Here is a 19,589-nt window from a genome sequence, read left to right on the forward strand (position 1 = left end):
ATATATATATATATATATATATATATATATATATATATATATATATATATATATATATATATATATATATATATATATATATATATATAGTCTTACAGAGCCTTTCCATAAGTCCACTCAAGTTCCTTCAACTGTCTTCTGACTGTGATTAGAGCGATATTGATGTTGTGCTGTGATGCCAGCATATTCCAGACTGCATTTGCCGATCGCCCATCATCTTCAACCATAAGTGAGTCGATGGCTTGAATAGTCTCGCTGGAAATTGAACAAAATGTAAAAATCACCAGCGGGGTCAAATAATATAAACAGTGGTTATTGAGGGTGCAACCGGTCAGCACCTTATGAGTAAATTTCAGTTGGCTTTTCATAGCCGAGCATTCATAGGCCAAGACAGCAAGTGCGCGAGAGAGAGAGAATATCAAAACACACACAGTAACGCCTGTTAATGAGTAATGAGAGCCGATCTGCTATCCAACGATTCGTTTAATAGCCCGGCTACTGTAGGTGTGAAAATTTGTATGTAGAGGGGTAACTTCCTTCACCAGTTCTCTTACCATTTTGTACAATTGTGTGATTAGCCTACCAGTTGGTGTAACTAATGTTAATTCTCTTGAGAGGAATTTTGCTCTTCACTATCACAATATTCAAAACTTTTAAAAGCATTCATGAATTAAATCTCTTTAGCCGACATGTTGTGGTTCATCTGATGAAGGATTGACTCGACCTATAAGCCCAGGACGATAGTAAAACGGGCAATAAGACACTACAAGAAAGGGAATACATATATATAACCGTAGAAAATGGTTGCAGGTCGGAGGGCCATCTAATAAGTGCGGATCGGAGGGCCATCAAGCGAAACAGACCAATGAAGCATGGTGGGAGTATCTATCTCTCTGAGGACTGGGTAGGGTAGGGGGCCCACGCCCTCCGCTTCTCCCTTCCCTCGGAGCAGGGTTCTGGGCCGGGAGGTTGGCTTCGGCTCTCGCTCGAGCTCGGTTCCCCGCACCTCCATGTCGCATGGGTTGCGCCCGACCAGTTCCATCTCCCCTTTCAGTTAGGCACAGCCGCATGGCGCACCCCCTTTCCCCGTTAGGCACGGCCGCGTCCGAAGGGGATCAGGGGTTGCTGGTGAACCGGGTCGTCCCGCCTCCGTCTCAAACATCAAGGTGCACATGGGCCTATTTATATAATGAATATTAATTTTGGGGGACAGAAATTATTAAATATTAAAGCATTAGACCTCTCACTAAAGGCGTCAGTCATACAAAAGTTATACTTAAATCCAAACTGGTTCTCTAGCAAATTAATAAGAATGTCTTACCCCATGTTCAAGAATGGCCTTTTCCCCTTTATTCAGATTACAACCGCTCACTTTCGGTTATTTGAAAACGAAATCATCTCGACAATATAGTTGGTTGCAAATTCAGGTTAATACACCAGAAAAGACAGAACAAATAATACAACAAATATTGTGGTTAAACTCAAATATACACATTTTTTTGATTAAATGTTTAAATGATATCATAAATAGGACTGGTGGAGTTATGTCACACATGCATCTAACACAGATATATGGAAATGTCTATGCGTGTAACAAAGGGATGGTTAAAAACTTCTTAGGGCTGCAATCCCGTTAACGGGATGATATGACAACAGCCAGTGAAAGTGCAGGGCGCCAAATTCAAAACAGAAATCTCATAATTAAAATTCCTCAAACATACATGTATCTTATACCGTTTTAAAGGTAATCTTGTTGTTAATCACACCACGGTGTTCGATTTCAAATAGGCTTTACAGAAAAAGCACCACAAATGATTATGTTAGGTCACCACCAACTCACAGACAAATTCAATTTTTCCAGACAAAGAGAGGAGTCACAAAAAGCACAAATAGAGAAAAAATGTATCACTAACCTGATGATCTTCATCAGATGACACTCATAGGACTTCATGTTACACAATACATGTATGTTTTGTTTGATAAAGTTCATATTTAAATAAAAAAATCTCAGTATACATTGGCGCGTTACGTTCACTAGTTCCAAAAACATCCGGTGATATTGCAGAGAGCCAGAAATACAGAAATACTCATTATAAATGTCGATAAATACAATTGTTAGACATGTAAATATAGATATACCTCTCCTTAATGCAACCGCTGTGTCAGATTTCAAAAGAACTTTACGGAAAAAGCATACCATTCAATAATCTGAGATGGCAGTCAGAAAATAAATACAATTATCCGCCATGTTGGAGTCAACAGAAATCACATTATAAATATTCCCTTACCTTTGACGATCTTCATCAGAATGCACTCCCAGGAATCCTAGTTCCACAATAAATGCTTGATTTGTTCGATAATGTCCATTATTTATGTCCAAGTAGCTACTTTTGTTAGCGCGTTTAGTACACAAATCCAAACGCTCCTGCAGGTCCATCCGAACGTCAGATGAAAACTTCAAATAGTTATATTACAGGTCGAAGAAACTTATCAAACTAAGTATAGAATCAATCTTTGGGATGTTGTTATCATAAATCTTCAATAAAGTTCCAACCGGAGAATTCCTATGTCTATAGCCATGGAACGCAGGTCGCTAACATGTGAAATGCGCGTGACCAGGACCTGGCTCTCTGCCAGACCACTGACTCAAAGAGCTCCCATCCGGTTCCACAACACAGTAGAAGCCTCATTCAAGTTTCGAAAGATGGTTGACATCTAGTGGAAGCCCTAGGAAGTGCAACTTTATCCATATCCCACTGTGTATTCAATAGGGTCTGGGTTAAAAATCAACCAATCTCAGATTTTCCACTTCCTGTTTGGACTTCTTCTCAGGTTTTTGCCTGCCATAAGAGTTCTGTTATACTCGAAGACATCATTCAAACAGTTTTAGAAACTTCAGATTGTTATCATTACTATTAATAATAATAATAATAATATGCATATATCAGCAACTGGGACTAAGAAGCAGGCCGTTGACTCTGGGCACCTTTCATCCAAGCTACTCAATACTGCCCCTGCAGCCATAAGAAGTTAATGTGATCTGAATGGTTACCATGACCTAAATCTGGGAATAAAGTAGGTTAATGAAGGCAACTAATTGTAGCTTCCTGAAAGTTCCAAAGTCATACAATTGTTATAATAGGATTTGAAGCAGTATTCTACCCGCGTGTTGTTAACTATTACAGCACCGTTTCGCGCTGCTCTGAGACAAACATGGAGACTGGTCTTGGTAAATCGATCAGATTTTTATTTTCACTGAATCTCCATTTGGGTATTGGTTAGACTACAATTAGGGTGTGGAAATGTTAGGACTATTTTGCTCTTAGTACTGTAGCCTACTCCCGACCGGTCACGTTGTACAGCGCCATATTTGGCGGTAGGGGTGGAAGTGGCCACACACACACACATCAGACTACTACTGACCGGATACCCATGATGGGAGGGTTGGCGGTGGCCTGGCAGGTGAAGATGACTCTCTCTCCCTCCAGGACAGACCGAGGCTCCATGGATAGGTTCACCTTGGGGGGGTCTGCAGGATGGAGGGAGGGAGGGGGAGCGGGAAGGAGGGAGTTGGAGAAAGAGAGAAAGATTCAATTATCTTGAAACACATTCACACAGACCTACACACATACAAACACACTTACGGTGCACGTTGAGGGTGACAGTGGTGCGTTTTCCCATTGGGACAGCCTTGTTGCTGGCCACACAGGTGAAGTTGTGTCCCGTGTCTTTGTCCTCTGGGATGATGGGCAGGAAGCTCCTTGTCGTCACCCTCTTTCTGTCTGGGAGAACCTCCTGGGGTGGGGGTTTCGAGGAGGGGAGAGAGAGAGAGAGAGGAGGGACAGGGGGGCGTGGTCAATGAGGTAGAGAGAGAAAGAGTGAGAGGGTGAGAGAGTCAAAACATGAACATTTTACATTTGGCTAGAAATGAATAAGGAAATTATCTCAACACAGAAAAATGTCCTCATGTGCGCTACCTATATCCTCCCAATAGAATCCACATATTTTAACGATGACAGCTTCCATCCTAGAGGGGGAGATCAATCATTTCCAGGCAAAGGGACATGTACTAGTCTGGTGACCTACATGCCAGAACTGAACAAGAACCTGATACTCTCAGCACACAGGGGGACAAACACCTAGGTGACAGTATACCCTCCCAAATATGCCCCCCTAGAAACAACTATGACAAAAAAAAACTACAGAATGGGTCACAACTCCTGCATCTGTCGTACGCTGCGTCTGTACATAGTAATTGGTAGGCTTCGGGGGGACTCCTATGGTAGGTACACCTACAGCTCATCCCTTGGCAGTAGTACTGTAGATTACTTTATCACTGATCTCAACCCCGAGTGGCTCAGTATTCTAAGGCACTCCATCTCAGTGCTAGAGGCGTCACTACAGACCCTGGTTTGATTCCAGGCTGCATCACAACCGTCCGTGATTGGGAGTCCCATAGGGCGGCGCACAATTGGCCGGGGTAGGGCCATCATTGTAAGTAACAATTTGTTCTTAACCGTCTTGCCTAGTTAAATAAAGGTTCAATAATAATGTATAAAATAAAACAACCCAGAGTCTCTCAGAGCGTTCACAGTCAGCCCACGAACACCCCTATCAGATCATTGCAAAATCACTGTCCACCTGAACAGAGCAATACTCATAAGGCATCAAAGCCAAAGGAACTGCACAATGCTAAGAAATGCTATAGATAGAAGGAAGGTAATGTAGAAACCTACCAAAATACAATTAGGCAACAACAAATTCAATCCCTTTTAGACAATCCCCCCTAAACAGTATATTTGACCTTTCAGCTTCCCTATCAAATGAAAACATATCAAGCAGACAACTTAAGAAAATGAAAAACAATGACAAATGGTTTGATGAAGAATGAAAAAAACAAAGAAATTGAGAAACCTATCCAATCAAAAACATAGACACCCAGAGAACCTGAGTCTACACCTTCACTATGATGAATAACTAAAACAATACAGAAATACAATACGGAAAAAGAAGGAATAGCACATCAAAAATCAGCTCAATATAACTGAAGAATCAATAGAATCTAACCACTTCTGGGAAAATTGTAACACAAAACAAACACGAAGAGTTAATCTATCCAAAATAGAGATGTATGGATAAACCACTTCTCCAATCTGGTTGGCTCTATAACAAAGAACAAACAGCAAAAACATATACATGATAAATAAAAATGTTAGAATCCACTTGTTAAAGATGATCAGAACCCACTGGATTCTCTAAATTACATGAAATGAACAACAGGAGAAAATACAAAAGTTCCACCCAAAAAGGCCTGTTTTGTTGATGGTATGTATCCTAAATGAATTGATAAAATATAAAGACCACAAATTCCAATTGGCTATATCCCAATAACTACCATGGTATATGCGTCAACAGCAACCTTGGGAACATCCTCTGCATTATCATTAACAGCAGACTCGCACATTTCCTCAGTAAAACAATGTACTGAGCAAATGTCAAATTGTCTTTTTATCAAATTACCTTATGACAGACCACGTATTCACCCTGTATACCCTAATTGACAAACAAACAAATCAAAACAAAGGCAAAGTATTCTCATGATTTGTTGATTTCAACAAAGGTTTTGACTCAATTTGGCATAAGGATCTGCTATACAAATTGATGGAAAGCGGTGTTGGGGGAAAAACATTAAACATTATAAAATCCATGTACACAAACAAGTGTGTGGTTTAAAATGAGCAAAAAAACACACATTTCTTTCCACCGGGCTGTGGGGTGAGACCTGGATGCATCTTAAGCCCAACCCTCTTCAACATATATATCAACAAATTAGCAGGGGCACTAGAACAGTCTGCAGCACCCGGCCTCACCCTACTAGACTTTTACGTCAAATCTCTTCTGTTTGCTGATGATCTGGTGCTTCTGTCCCCAACCAAGGACGGCCTACAGCAGCACCTAAATCTTCTGCACAGATTCTGTCAGATCTGGGCCCTGACAGTAAATCACAGTAAGACAAAAATAAATGGTGTTCCAAAAAGGGTCCAGTTGCCAGGACCAGAAATATAAATTCCATCTCGATGCCATTGCAATAGAGCACATAAGAAACTAAGACTGCTGAACAATTAATCAAATGGCCACCCGGACTATTTGCATTGACACGCATAGTCACTTTACCCCTACCTACATATACAAATTACCTCGACTGACCTGTACCCCGCGCAATGACTCGGTACCGGTACCCCCATACCTTAAGGGAACATTTTGACATATTGTGTATGGTTAGTGAGAAAGTCCATATTGGAAATGTACGGTCCCTTACTAGACGTCCGAAAACGTTTGTAAAATTTGCGGTCGGCGTCGGGCCGTGCGGTAGGGCCGGACCTACCGGGAAGTCATCAAAAGAACTTTGTCGGACATTCGGTTTCCGTTTTATAAAATAAACAAGTTTTGGTCCATTTTTCCGCTATCCCGGAAATTCCCACAAGAGGGCATAAGGAATCATATGGCAATTGTAGTAAACATCACGAATCACGATGGGGCCTTATCTCGAAAATGGAAAATATTTCGAAGCTGAAACTTGGTGAGCGTAGGTTTGGCATAATGGGCAGTTGGCCCCGAACAAGATGGCGTCTAGGCCTCAACGGTTTTTGAGTTATGGCCATTTTTCTGGGATTAAAGGTCCAAAATGGAAATAGAGAAATTATTTTTCCACTTCACGTCAAAGTCAAGGAGCCTCCGGTGTCAATAAAAAAAGAACCAGCCATTTATCTATCGTCATTTAAGAGAAATCGTACAATGACAAATTGGTGATGTTCACAAATAGGCGTTTTTTTTTTTTTCAACAGTTACAGATCCAGTTGCAGGGTGTTCATACGAATCTTTTTAAAGTGTGCTGCGGAGCTCTGCAAGATTTCAGTGATTTTCTATGATTTTCTGAAATAACACACACTCACTAAACCCTCCGTAAATAACTCAGTTCTTAACGTAAAGACTTAACTCAGGATTCTGTAAAGGCATACCCCAATCAGGATATGAGTTCATTTATAGCTTCCTGTGCCAACCGGAAGTGCCTTAAATGGTGTCATAGTGGCAGTTCCCAAGGGTTAAAAAGGTCAGATCTTTTCAAAACTTCATTTGTGTGATTAGGCAACCCCCATAAACTGTAAGTCAGTCATTTCTCCCAACAGATGTCAAAGAAAAGCTCTCACACACACAAACAGCAAGAATGGAGAGACAAAGTGCGGTGCTTAAAGACACAGAGAGCAGGCAATGACATTACCATAATCCCTAGGCCGTGCCGAGTTCAACGAGATATCCCGCTTGACCGTAGCTCGCTCGGTCTAGGCGCAGCGACCATTAGAAAAGTAGGCCCAAAATGAAGCCTGCCCCACAATGTCATTTGCTTTTGGGTGACAGTGAGAGAACCGTTAGGGTGAGAAGAAAAATTCCACCACAGGAATGTTCCTAAGGTCCTCCCGATCTGTGCAAGCCTAACCTTGACCGTGTGGCATTAACCCTTAACAGTAAAACAGGGTTTTTTGATCTCACAGATTACAATGACTTCTCTCCCCATAGGAATACATTGCCTGCACCCCTAATTTCAACCTCAGGCCTATGTGAGTTATGAATGCCTTATGAACCTGTCTTCGATGACAGTCCATCAGGCCACCATGAGGTCTACCTGTGTCGATTCAAAGCTTCCTGGAGCAACCGGAAGTGGTTAAAATCACCCTAAAAGTGTATACCCATACCCTGCCTGCAGTTTGATAGACATAGTGCATTCAACCCTGTGTAGATCAGTCAATTCCTAACGTAAAGACTTAAAACTCAGGATTCTGTAAGAGGCTACCTCAGTCAAGACATGTGTTTACCTATAGCTTCCTGTGCCAACCGAAAGTGCCTATAATTGGGTCACACTGTCTGTTTCGAAGGGTTAAAAAAGTCACATCTCTCCAAAACTTCATGTGTGACTAGGTAACCCTTCTGAACAGTAAATCAGTCATTTCTCCCAACAGATGTCAAAGAAAAGCTCCCTCACTCACACACAGGAAGGATGGAGTGACAAAGTGCGGTGCTTAAAGACACAGAGACTAGGCAATGGCATTACCATAATCCCTAGGCCGTGCCGAGTTCAACGAGATATCCCGCTTGACCGTAGCTCGCTCGGTCTAAGCACAGCGACCATTAGAATAGTAGGCCCAAAATGAAGCCTGCCCCACAACGTCATTTGATTTTGGGTGACAGTGAGAGAACCGTTAGGGTGAAAAGAAAAATTCCACCACAGGAATGTTCCTAAGGTCCTCCCGATCCGTGCAAGCCTAACCTTGACCGTGTGGCATTAACCCTTAATAGTTAAAAGAAGGTGTTTACGTCAAACAGTTTGCATTGACTTCTATCCCCATAGGAATACATTGCCTGCACTCCTAAATTCAACCTGAAGCCTATATGGGTTATGAATGCCGTATGAACCTGTCTTCTGTACCAGTCCATCAGGCCACTATGAGGTCTACCTGTGTTGATTCTAAGCTTCCTGTGCCAACCGGAAGTGCCATAATTGGTGTCTCAGGGGCTGTTTCCAGGGGTTAAAAAAGTCTGATCTTTCCAAAACTTCATATGTGTGATTAGGCAACCCCCATGAACTGTAAATCAGTCATTATTCCCATAAAATTTCAAAGGAAAACTAAATCACTCACACACACAGCTTGGAAGGAGGGACCCATTGGGGTGCGTAGAGACATACACTGCCTGCATTAGTTAACCTTGTTGGAACTTTTAAAGAACCGTCAGACCTGGAGTTCCGAAACTTTAGAATCCTGTTCTAGACCTCATGTCAATAGTGCGTGGTGAGTTAGGTGGCTCTAGAAGGTTCTCGGACCGAGAAACAGCCTTGTACATTTGCAATGACTTCAATTCATTTTGACCATTACAAAAATGACATTTAGAAAAGTCTCAGAGACGCAAGACTAGGTGCATTGAAACCGGCTCAGCCCATAGAGACGGACCCCAATGTTTCTGTCCGATAGCTCATTCAAGGACCCCGTAGCAAGTCATGGAAAAAAAGTGGATTTTCAGCACCAATTAGGGTTTTTCTCAGACACCAAATGACCTATCGAGCCAAAACTTGGGATTCGGGGTCGCCTCAGCTAGGCCAACACATAACATAAGAAATGGACACGCAGCTAGAACGTAACTACGTGTTATGTTTTTTTTTATGGTTTGAACCGAAGGCGTTGTGAATTTTGGGCCAGCTCTGAAGTATGTAATAGTTGGCTACTAAACGAGTTGGAAAAAGTTGGTTTGGTGTCAGTTTTTATCAGTTTGGTGTCAGAATGATATCTAATTGACTGATGGACTCTTGTCCACTTGACTCTTGTCCATTTGCAATATGTTTAAACAGTGAGGTACCATCACCAAAGTGACATTCTGAAATCTACCCTAACGAGCGATTGAGATGAACCAGAATCACTGCAAAGCCATCCCGAGTTCATCGGGCCAGTCAATTTCACATTCCTGCAGGATTTTTATAGCATGACAAACTCGTGATGGTACCTGCCCATTAAAACATATTGCAAATGCACAGTGACTTTGAAAAAATAAGAAAACATAAACAAATGGACATAATGAAATCATTAAAACAATGCGTATCCATCAGAATATTTTAAACAGTCCATAAAGCACTCAGGACGGCCCCCACTGATAGAGGGCCGTAGTAGGGTACTCCCATAGCGGGCATGGATGACAGGAGTACCGGTAAATGTATTTAAAACAGTATTTACATTTTTGGGTTACCAGATGCACATTTCAGATCACCAGTTGCACGGAGGAAAATCACAATCTGCATCCATCGTCATATTTTAAACTGTCCATAAAGCACTCAGGACGGCCCCCATGGATAGAGGGCCGTAGTAGGGTACTCCCATAGCGGGCATGGACAATAGGAGTCCCGGTAAATGCATTTACAACCATATTTTTATTTTTGGGTTACCAGTTGCACAACAATGCACGTGCATTTGCAATATGATTCTATAGTGAAAAAACATCACCAAAGTGACATTCTGAAATCAACCCTAACGAGCGATTGAGATGAACCAGAATCACTGCCCAGCCATCCCGAGTTCATCGGGCCAGTCAATTTCACATTCCTGCAGGATTTTTATAGCATGACAAATTCGTGATGGTACTTGCCCATTGAACCATATTGCAAATGCACAGTGACTTTACAAAAGTAAGGAAACATAAACAAATGGACATAATGAAATCACCATATTTTTATTTTTGGGTTACCAGTTGCACAACAATGCACGTGCATTTGCAATATGATTCTATAGTGAAAAAACAACACCAAATGGACATTCTGAAATCAACCCTAACGAGCGATTGAGATGAACCAGAATCACTGCCCGGCCATCCTGTGTTCATCAGGCCAGTCAATTTTGCATTTCTGCAGGATCTTTGAGCATGCCAAATTCGTGATGGTAAATGCCCATTGAAACATATTGCAAATGCACGTGCATTTGCAATATGATTCAATAGTGAAAAAAACATCACCAAATGGACATGATGAAATCAACACAACGAGTGATGGAAATGAACAACTATCACTGCCCGGCCATCCCGAGTTCATCAGTTCAGTCAATTTTGGCCCCCAAAAAAATAGACTTTTGACTTCCTATGAAATCATATTGCAAATGGACAAATCATATTCCTTATGCACAAGTAAAAAAAAAAAAAAAAATTATGATAATAACATTTTACAAAAGTATATTCATACAGTAATTGACTTAAAATCGAAACAATTTCGAAAAACGGTCCAGAAAGCACTTTTTTACGAGGGTGATACGTTTTTTTTTTAAAGTTCACATTTTCGACTTTTGACTTCATATTAAATCATATTGCAAATGGACTAAGCACAAGTAAAAAAAAAAAAAAATTATGATAATAAAATATGACTAAAGTATATTCATACAGTTCTTACACATGTGTAATTGACCAAAAAAAAATCGAAAGAATTTCGAAAAACGGTCCAGAAAGCACTTTAAGGGGTGATAAGTTTTTGACAAAAAAATCATTTTTTCAAAATGTTGCTTTTGGATGTTGACTTGGGTTGCATTTCCAATATGAAAAACCCCGGTGGAGCGCAGTCGCCCCCTGTCGGATTTTTGAAGTGTTACAACTGGCACTTGCCATATGGCATTTGCCATCAACTTTGCACGAATCAACTGGGTGGTATTGGACATCGTGTATATGGTTTGTCCAATGCCAATATTTTGCCATTCATTTGTGTCCATTTCAGGGGGGTATTCCCTTACTGTATATAGCCTCATTACTGTGATTTTATTGTGTTACTTTTAAGGTCTACACCTACTGTATTCGGCGCATGTGACATCAAATTTGAATTAAAACTATACATATCTTGGCCTAAACATCAGCGCCACAGGTAGCTTCCACAAAGCTGTGAAAGATCTGAGACAAGGCAAGAAGGGCCTTCTATGCCATCAAACGAACATAAAATTCGACAAACCAATTAGGATCTGGCAAAAAAATACTTGAATCAGTTATAGAACCCATTGCCCATTATGGTTGTGAGGTCTGGGGTCTGCTCACCGCTCATTAAATGGGACAAACACCAAATTGAGACTCTGCATGCAGAATTCTGCAATAACATCCTCCATGTACAACGTAAAACAAATAATGCATGCAGAGCAGAATTAGGCCGACACCCACTAATTAGGCCGACACCCACCAGAAAATAGCTGTTAAATTCTACAACCACCTAAAAGGAAGCGATTCCCAAACCTTCCATAACAAAGCCATCACCTACAGACAGATGAAACTGTAGTTGATGGGCCTTGGGCTCTGTTCACAAACACACAGACTACACAGAGCTCCAGGACAGCAACACAATTAGACCCAACCAAATCATGAGAAAACAAAAAGACACATTGGAAAGAATGAACAAAAAAACTGAGCAACCTGGAATGCTATTTGAATACACTATGGCAGAATACACTATGGCAGAATACCTAACCACTGTGACTGACCAAAAATTAAAGAAAGATATATGTATTCAGTGAGTATTGCCTTGCTATTGAGAAAGGCCGCCGTAGGCAGACCTGGCTCTCAAAAGAAGACAGGCTATGTGCACACTGCCCACAAAATGAGGAGGAAACTGAGCTGCACTTCCTAACCTCCTTCCAAATGTGTGACCATAGACACATATTACACAGACCCACAAAGAATTCGAAAACAAATCCAATTTTGATGAACTCCCATATCTATTGGGTGAAATATTGATGTGCAATCACAGCAGCAATATGTGTGACCTGTTGCCACAAGAAAAGGGCAACCACTGAAGAACAAACAGACTCATATTAAACATCTCCAGTCCAAAAGTAAATCTAGAATTGGCTTCCTATTTTGCAACAAAGCCTCCTTCACTCACGCTGCCAAACATACCCTCGTAAAACTGACTATCCTACCGATCCTCGACTTCGGCGATATCATTTACAAAATATCCACTGCGACCCGTATGCTCTCGTCGGCTGGCCCTCACTACATATTCGTCGCCAGACCCACTAGCTCCAGGTCATCTATATGTCTTTGCTAGGTAAAGCCCCGCCTTATCTCAGCTCACTGGTCACCATAACAACAACCACCCGTAGCACGCGCTCCAGCAGGTATATCCCACTGGTCATCCCTAAAGCCAACACCTCCTTCAGGCCGCCTTTATCTCCCACACTAACTTTAAGCATCAGCTATCTGAGCAGTTTACACGATTGCTGCAACTGTATACAGCCCATTTGTAAATAGCCCATCCAATCTACCTACTTCATCCCCATGTTGTTTTTATTTACTTTTTTGCTCTTTTGCACACCAGTATTTCTACTTGCACATCATCATCTGCACATCTATCACTCCACTGTTAATTTGCTAAATTGTAATTACTTCACTACTATGGTATATTTATTGCCTTACTGCCACACGCCATTTGCACACACTGTATATAGACTTTTTCTATTGTGTTATTGACTGTACGTTTGTTTATTCCATGTGTAACTCTGTGTTGTTGTTTGTGTCGCACTGCATTGCTTTATCTTGGCCAGGTCGCAGTTGTAAATGAGAACTTGTTCTCAACTGGTCTACCTGGTTAAATAAAGGTGAAATATAAAAATACATTTAAAAAATTGTAAATACAACCCATTTCTATGTTTATTTATTTTCTCTTTTGTACTTGAACTATTTGCACATCATTACAATACTGGATATAGACATAATATGACATTTGAAATGTCTTTATTCTTTTGGAACTTTTGTTAGTCTAATATAAATTTATATTGTTTATGTCACTTTTGTTTATTATCTACTTCACTTGCTTTGGCAATGTTAGCATATGTTTCCCATGCCAATAAAGCCCTTAAATTGAAATTGAATTGAGAGTGAGGGAGGGAGGGAGAGAGAGAGAGAGAGAGAGAGAAAGAAAGAGAAAGAGAAAGAGAAAGAGAGAAAGAGTGTAAAGGCAGATTTCCTCCTCTTCGTTTGATAAACTAAACACTAAGAACTACAAAACAATAAATGTGACCATGAACGAAAACCAAACCGAAACAGTCCCGTGTGGTGACAGACACGGAAACAAACACCCACAACCCAACAGTGAAACCCAGGCAACCTAAGTATGATTCTCAATCAGAGACAACTAACGACACCTGCCTCTGATTGAGAACCATACTAGCCCGAAACAGAAACCTAAACATAGAAACGCAAAACATAGACTGCCCACCCCAACTCACGCCCTGACCATACTAAATAAAGACAAAACAAAGGAAAATAAAGGTCAGAATGCGAGAGAGAGAGAGAGAAATAAAAACAAAACATTTAAAAAGAAAGAAAGAGGAGGACAGGGTGGAGCCAACTACAGGTGTATTTAGTGATACAATATGGCAACATGCATCGGTGTACATGCCGCTGTGTCTGTATGTAACTCACGGTGGTGCTGAAGGCTCCCTCCAGGGCCACCCCGTCCCGTTTCCACTCGATGATGCCCAGTGGCTTGGCCCCGCGGGACACACAGCTCAGGTTATAGGAGACATTGGCTCTCAGCAGGATCTCTGGAAAGCCCTCGATCACTGGGTCATCGGGAGGGACTGTAGGACAACACATGCAGTGTACTAGACAAACACACTGCATATACACACTGCACTGGACACACACTCTTTATACCAGAGTATGTGAGCGGAGTTGAGCAGTCGTAAATTCACATCCTTTCCAACCGCGTCGCTAAAAATCGTCCCCGCTCAAAGAAAAGAGAAACTGCTGCTCCAAAGTCGCTCCATTCATTCAAATCACCATTGAACCAACACCCATCTATTGTTGTGACTACCTGGACCTACCATGTTGTTTTGAAGTATTGAAACCAAACCATATGGTTTGAATCAACATGAAAAGGTCAATGTAAGAATAGCACATCATTTCAAGTTGGCTACATGTCATATTAAACAGCATATAAACAATCTAAATAGGTCAGGAGCCAGACAGGGAGTTAAAATGAATTATTTAGGCTATATTATTTCAATTATTTCAAGGCTATAGCCTACAAAGAAATAACTAGCATTTGCGAGTGTGACACACTAGGCTGGTAGGGAGTCAGGGACATGAAGTGCTCAGCATGTAAACAACATTTTGTTGTATTAAATCATTCTAGTCTATAAATTGCTCATATATGCTGTGACTTACTTCAAATGAAAACATTTTTTAAATGCCTTATTTGGCTTTGTCTACAGTGCCTTTGAATTCATTTTTAGAAACACCAGTTTGCCCAGTCTGTGGTTTCAGGCTCATGCGATGGTGACTGGAGAGCCAACCAGCAGCAGAGAATATCCTCTCCACACTTGCAGAGCCACTGGGGATGCTAAACATCCTTTTGGCCACTCTTGCCAGGCTGGGCAGAGATGCAGAGTTGTTTTTTTATTTTTCTATAGGTAGGTCTAATGGTTTTTAGGCAAAATAACCCAATCAAAAGGAATGCTTGAAAGTTGCCAGTCCTATTGGGCAAAAATCTATTATGGCCTATTGTATAGATAACATAACAAAAATGAATGAACACTTTAAGAGATCAGATTTTTAGTTTATAAATACTTTGCTACAATGACACACTTAATTAGCCACCCACCTCGTTCCTTTCTTTTAGCATGTGCACATAATTAGTAGGTTACACCATCATGCTTTTGGGATAAGTGACTTTTCAGATTCCACAATGATTCTTTAGTTGTGGACATACATCACAACACTCCCTCTCTTGCTCTTGGTCCTCATCTTTGTAAGTCACCTTGATTTTGCACCTGTATTTTATATCAGTTTCTTTATGAAAATATTTAGCAAACTCCATAACAGTAGCTAAAGAAAGTAGACTACAAATGCATGCTGGGCCGGGCATGCCCTGAGCTCGTGAACTGAGGGCTACTGGAGTGAAATTGGAGCGGGCGAGAAGGCTGACTTGTCCAATAACGCTCTATGCTCCAGTCAAATTGGATAAGCTCCGCTCCAGCTACGATCGCGTACTCTGCTGAACACACAGTCACACACTGCTCTGGACACACACACAATCTGCTTATACAGTCCACACTGCACTGGACACACACATTCCTGACAGACAGATAGATACTCACTGAGGACGGTGAGTTTAGCTCTCCGGGAGCGTAGGGCAGCCTCTGTGGCCTGGCACTCATACAGGGAGTCATCGGTCAGCTCTGCTGCAGAGATCTCCAGGTTATACTGGCCCACGTCTATCACCCGCAGCACACGGTACCTGGGCCAGGCTGAGCGAGAGAGAGAGTCAGACACATATCCCAGCAAACATGTCCACAATGGCATGATGTGAGCCCAATGCGGACTAAAATATTGGCCTCACCTAGGCTTCCCACATTGGGCGAACATACCTTTGCTCATCGGCTCCACATTGAACCCCAAGGCATTTGCCCAGTGTGGCCCAGTGTGGCCCAGTGTGGCCCAGTGTGGCAAGCCCATATCTGGTGACGGCAGCCCTCACTTTGAACGAAATAAGAAATAACATCTTTTTACAACAAACATGCTCACGTAGGCTGCCCTAATTGGGCCGATGAGTTCCACATTGGCCCCAAGGCTGATGGCCCCAAGAGCAGCCCTCACTTTGCATGCATCTTTTTAGATTGACCGCTTTAAATTGTTTAACTTGGGTAAAACGTTTTGGGTAGCCTTCCACAAGCGTCCCACAATAAGTTGGGTGAATTTTGGCCCACTCATCCTGACAGAGCTGGTGTAACTGAGTCAGGTTTGTAGGCCTCCTTGCTCGCACCTTTTCAGTTCTGCCCACAAATATTCTATAGGATTGAGGTCAGGGCTTTGTGATGGCCACTCCAATACCTTTACTTTGTTGTCCTTAAGCCATTTTGCCACAACTTTGGAAGTATGCTTGGGGTCATTGTCCATTTGGATTGACCCATTTGCGACCAAGCTTTAACTTCCTGACTGATGTCCGGGCTCTGGCTGTGCCACTCAAGGACATTCAGAGACTTGTCCTGAAGCCAGTCCTGTGATGTCTTGGCTGTGTGCTTAGGGTTGTTGTCCTGTTGCAAGGTGAACCTTTGTCCCAGTCTGAGGTCCTGAGTGGTCTGGAGCAGGTTTTCATAAAGGATCTCTCTGTACTTTGCTCTCTGTACTTTGCTCATCCTAAGTTTCCTCCAGACGTGACGCTTGGCAAAAAGAGTTCAATCTTTGTTTCATCAGAACAGAGAATCTGGTTTCTCTTGGTCTGAGAGTCTTTAGGGGCTCTTTTGGCAAACTCCAAGTGGGCTGTCATATGGCTTTTACTGAGGAGTAGCTTCTGTCTTTCCACTCTATCATAAAGGCCTGATTGGTGGAGTGCTGCAGAGTTGGTTGTCCTTCTGGAAGGTTCTCCCATCTCCACAGAGTAACTCTAGAGCTGTCAGAGTAACCATGGGGTTCTTGGTCACCTCCCTGACCAAGGCCTTTGTCCCCCGATGCCTCAGTTTGGCCGGGCAGCCAGCTCTAGGAAGAGTCTTGGTGGGTCCAAACTTCTTCCATTTAAGAATGCTGGAGGCCACTGTGTTCTTGGGGACCTTCAATGCTTCAATGCTATTGTTTCGGGACATTGCGGACAATTCCTTCGACATAATGGCTTGGTTTTTGCCCTGACATGCAGTGTCAACTATGGGACCTTATATAGACAGGTCTGTGCCTTTCCAAATCATGTCCAATTTAATTGAATTTACCACAGGTGGACCAATCAAGTTGTAGAAACATCTCAAGGATGATCAATGAAAACAGGATGCACCTGAGCTCAATTTCTAGTCTCATAGCAAAGGGTCTGAAATTGTATGTAAATAAGATATTTCTGTATTTTATTTATTTTATACATTAGCAAAAAAATTGAAAAGCCTCTTTTCGCTTTTTGTCATTATGGGGTATTGTGTGTAGATTGCTGAGTTTTTTAAATATTTTTTTATACATTTTAGAATAAGGCTGTAACGTAACAAAATGTGGAAAAAGTCAAGGGCTTCTGAATACTTTCCGCACACAGTACCTAGGACCAGCTGGAAGAGAGAGGAAGAGAGAGACATGTACCCGGAACACACAGTACCTAGGACCAGCTGGAAGAGAGAGGAAGAGAGAGACATGTACCCGGAACACACAGTACCTAGGACCAGCTGGAAGAGAGAGGAAGAGAGAGACATGTACCCGGAACACACAGTACCTAGGACCAGCTGGAAGAGAGAGGAAGAGAGAGACATGTACCCGGAACACACAGTACCAAGGACATTACATTTGTAATGACATTTGTAATGAATTTATTGTTTTGAAACTTCTGTATGTGTAATTTTTACTGTTGATTTTTACTGTTTATTTCACTTTTGTATATTATCTACCTCACTTGCTTTGGCAATGTTAACACATGTTTCCCATGCCAATAAAGCCCCTTGAATTGAATTGAGAGAGAGAGAGAGAGAGAGAGAGAGAGAGAGAGACAGACGGACGGACGGGTGGGCGGGCGGGCGGACATACAGACGGACAGACAGACAGACAGAGAGAGAGAGAGAGAGAGAGAAAGACAGACAGACAGACAGACAGAGAGAGAGAGAGAGAGAGAGAGAAAGACAGACAGGCAGTGAGAGTGAGAGAGAGAGACGTACCCACAGCACACCTGCTGAGACACAGAGGGAGACAGAAAGTCGGATAGACGTACACACACATACACACAGATAGGTACATGTACACACACAACACACACACAGACAGTGTCAGACAGAGTCGCATACACATACAGTATGCATACAGTGTACATACACCCACAGCTTACGGTACTTAGGCCCAGCTGAAAGACGCAGAGACAAAGCAGAGAGCGAGAGAGGGAGCGAGAGAGAGAGAGACAGGGAGACAGGGAGAGAGAGAGAGAGAGAGATAGAGAGAGAGAGAGAGAGAGGGTGTGAGAGAGAGAGACAGGGAGACAGGGAGAGAGAGAGAGAGTGAGAGAGAGAGAGAGAGAGAGAGAGAGAGGGTGTGAGAGAGAGAGAGACAGTGAGAGAGGGTGTGAGAGAGAAAGAGAGAGATAAGAGAGAGAGAGAGAGGGTGTGAGAGAGAGACAGGTGTACACACAGAGTAAGACACACGCACTCATACATACACCCACAGCTCATGGTACCTAGGCCCGGCTGGAAGACACATGCGTACGCACGCACGCACGCACACGCACACACACACACACACACACAGAGACAGAGTCAGACACGTACCAGTCGTACACACATTTACATACCGTAGAATATAAATATATTCAAATGTAGACCTATGAAAATAGCGGCACGCCATGAATCTCAGAGAATGAACACACATTTGGAATTCAAACGCATAGACAGACAAACACAATGCAAAACTGACTCAATGGACTTTTCTCAATTAGGTAAAAAGCCGTTCTCTCCGCGCGCATCCTCCCTGCCTCTTCCGCTCGCTTCCCTCTGATGTTTTCAAAAGGAGGAGAAGATGGGAGGAGAAGAGTCGATGAAATATAATTGAGAAAAGGACAATATCTCATCACACCATGCATGGTGTATTCCATCCACTCGGGGGCAGACCAGGAGTCTAGAAGCACCACCGAATTATGACATCATCGATTTGGATTCTGAAGGGGACAAAAGTATTGGTCCAGATTACATCATCTTTGCCTGCCTCCACCTACCAGCAGCATAGCAACCAGAAGAACCAGCAGCATAGCAACCACCAGAGAGGTGAACACCAAGGAGCACAATGAAGCAGCGCAGGTGTGCATGAATCAGAGGATCAGTGTGTGTGTATGTGCGTGCTTGAGTGTGCATGTGCACATAAACACATATACTGTATGTCTGCTTTCATCTTCTTCATGTGTGTCTGTGTATGACACTGCAATGCTATGCTCCATTTTGAATCTGGGGAGCAAGGACAGACAGACAGACAGACAGACAGACAGACAGACAGACAGACAGACAGACAGACAGACAGACAGACAGACAGAAAGAAAGACAGACAGACAGACAGACAGCCAGCCAGACAGACAGACAGACAGA

General features: G+C 42.4%; 1 protein-coding gene across 1 annotated transcript in view; it reads right to left on the reverse strand.

The window, feature by feature from the left end:
* The window catches only part of LOC110508322 (kin of IRRE-like protein 1), a 110,358-nt gene that overhangs the window by 33,949 nt on the left and 56,820 nt on the right, over nucleotides 1-19,589 (reverse strand). Inside the window, exons 3-6 of the mRNA XM_021588756.3 lie at nucleotides 15,663-15,812; nucleotides 13,984-14,141; nucleotides 3,645-3,795; nucleotides 3,424-3,529 (exon numbers count right to left, since the gene is read on the reverse strand). Of these exons, the coding sequence (XP_021444431.3) occupies nucleotides 3,424-3,529; nucleotides 3,645-3,795; nucleotides 13,984-14,141; nucleotides 15,663-15,812 (565 nt within the window). The remainder of the gene's footprint in view (nucleotides 1-3,423; nucleotides 3,530-3,644; nucleotides 3,796-13,983; nucleotides 14,142-15,662; nucleotides 15,813-19,589) is intronic.

The sequence above is a fragment of the Oncorhynchus mykiss genome, chromosome 28, assembly GCF_057628025.1.
Source record: "Oncorhynchus mykiss isolate SJ-2025 chromosome 28, ASM5762802v1, whole genome shotgun sequence".
Lineage (NCBI taxonomy): Eukaryota > Metazoa > Chordata > Actinopteri > Salmoniformes > Salmonidae > Oncorhynchus > Oncorhynchus mykiss.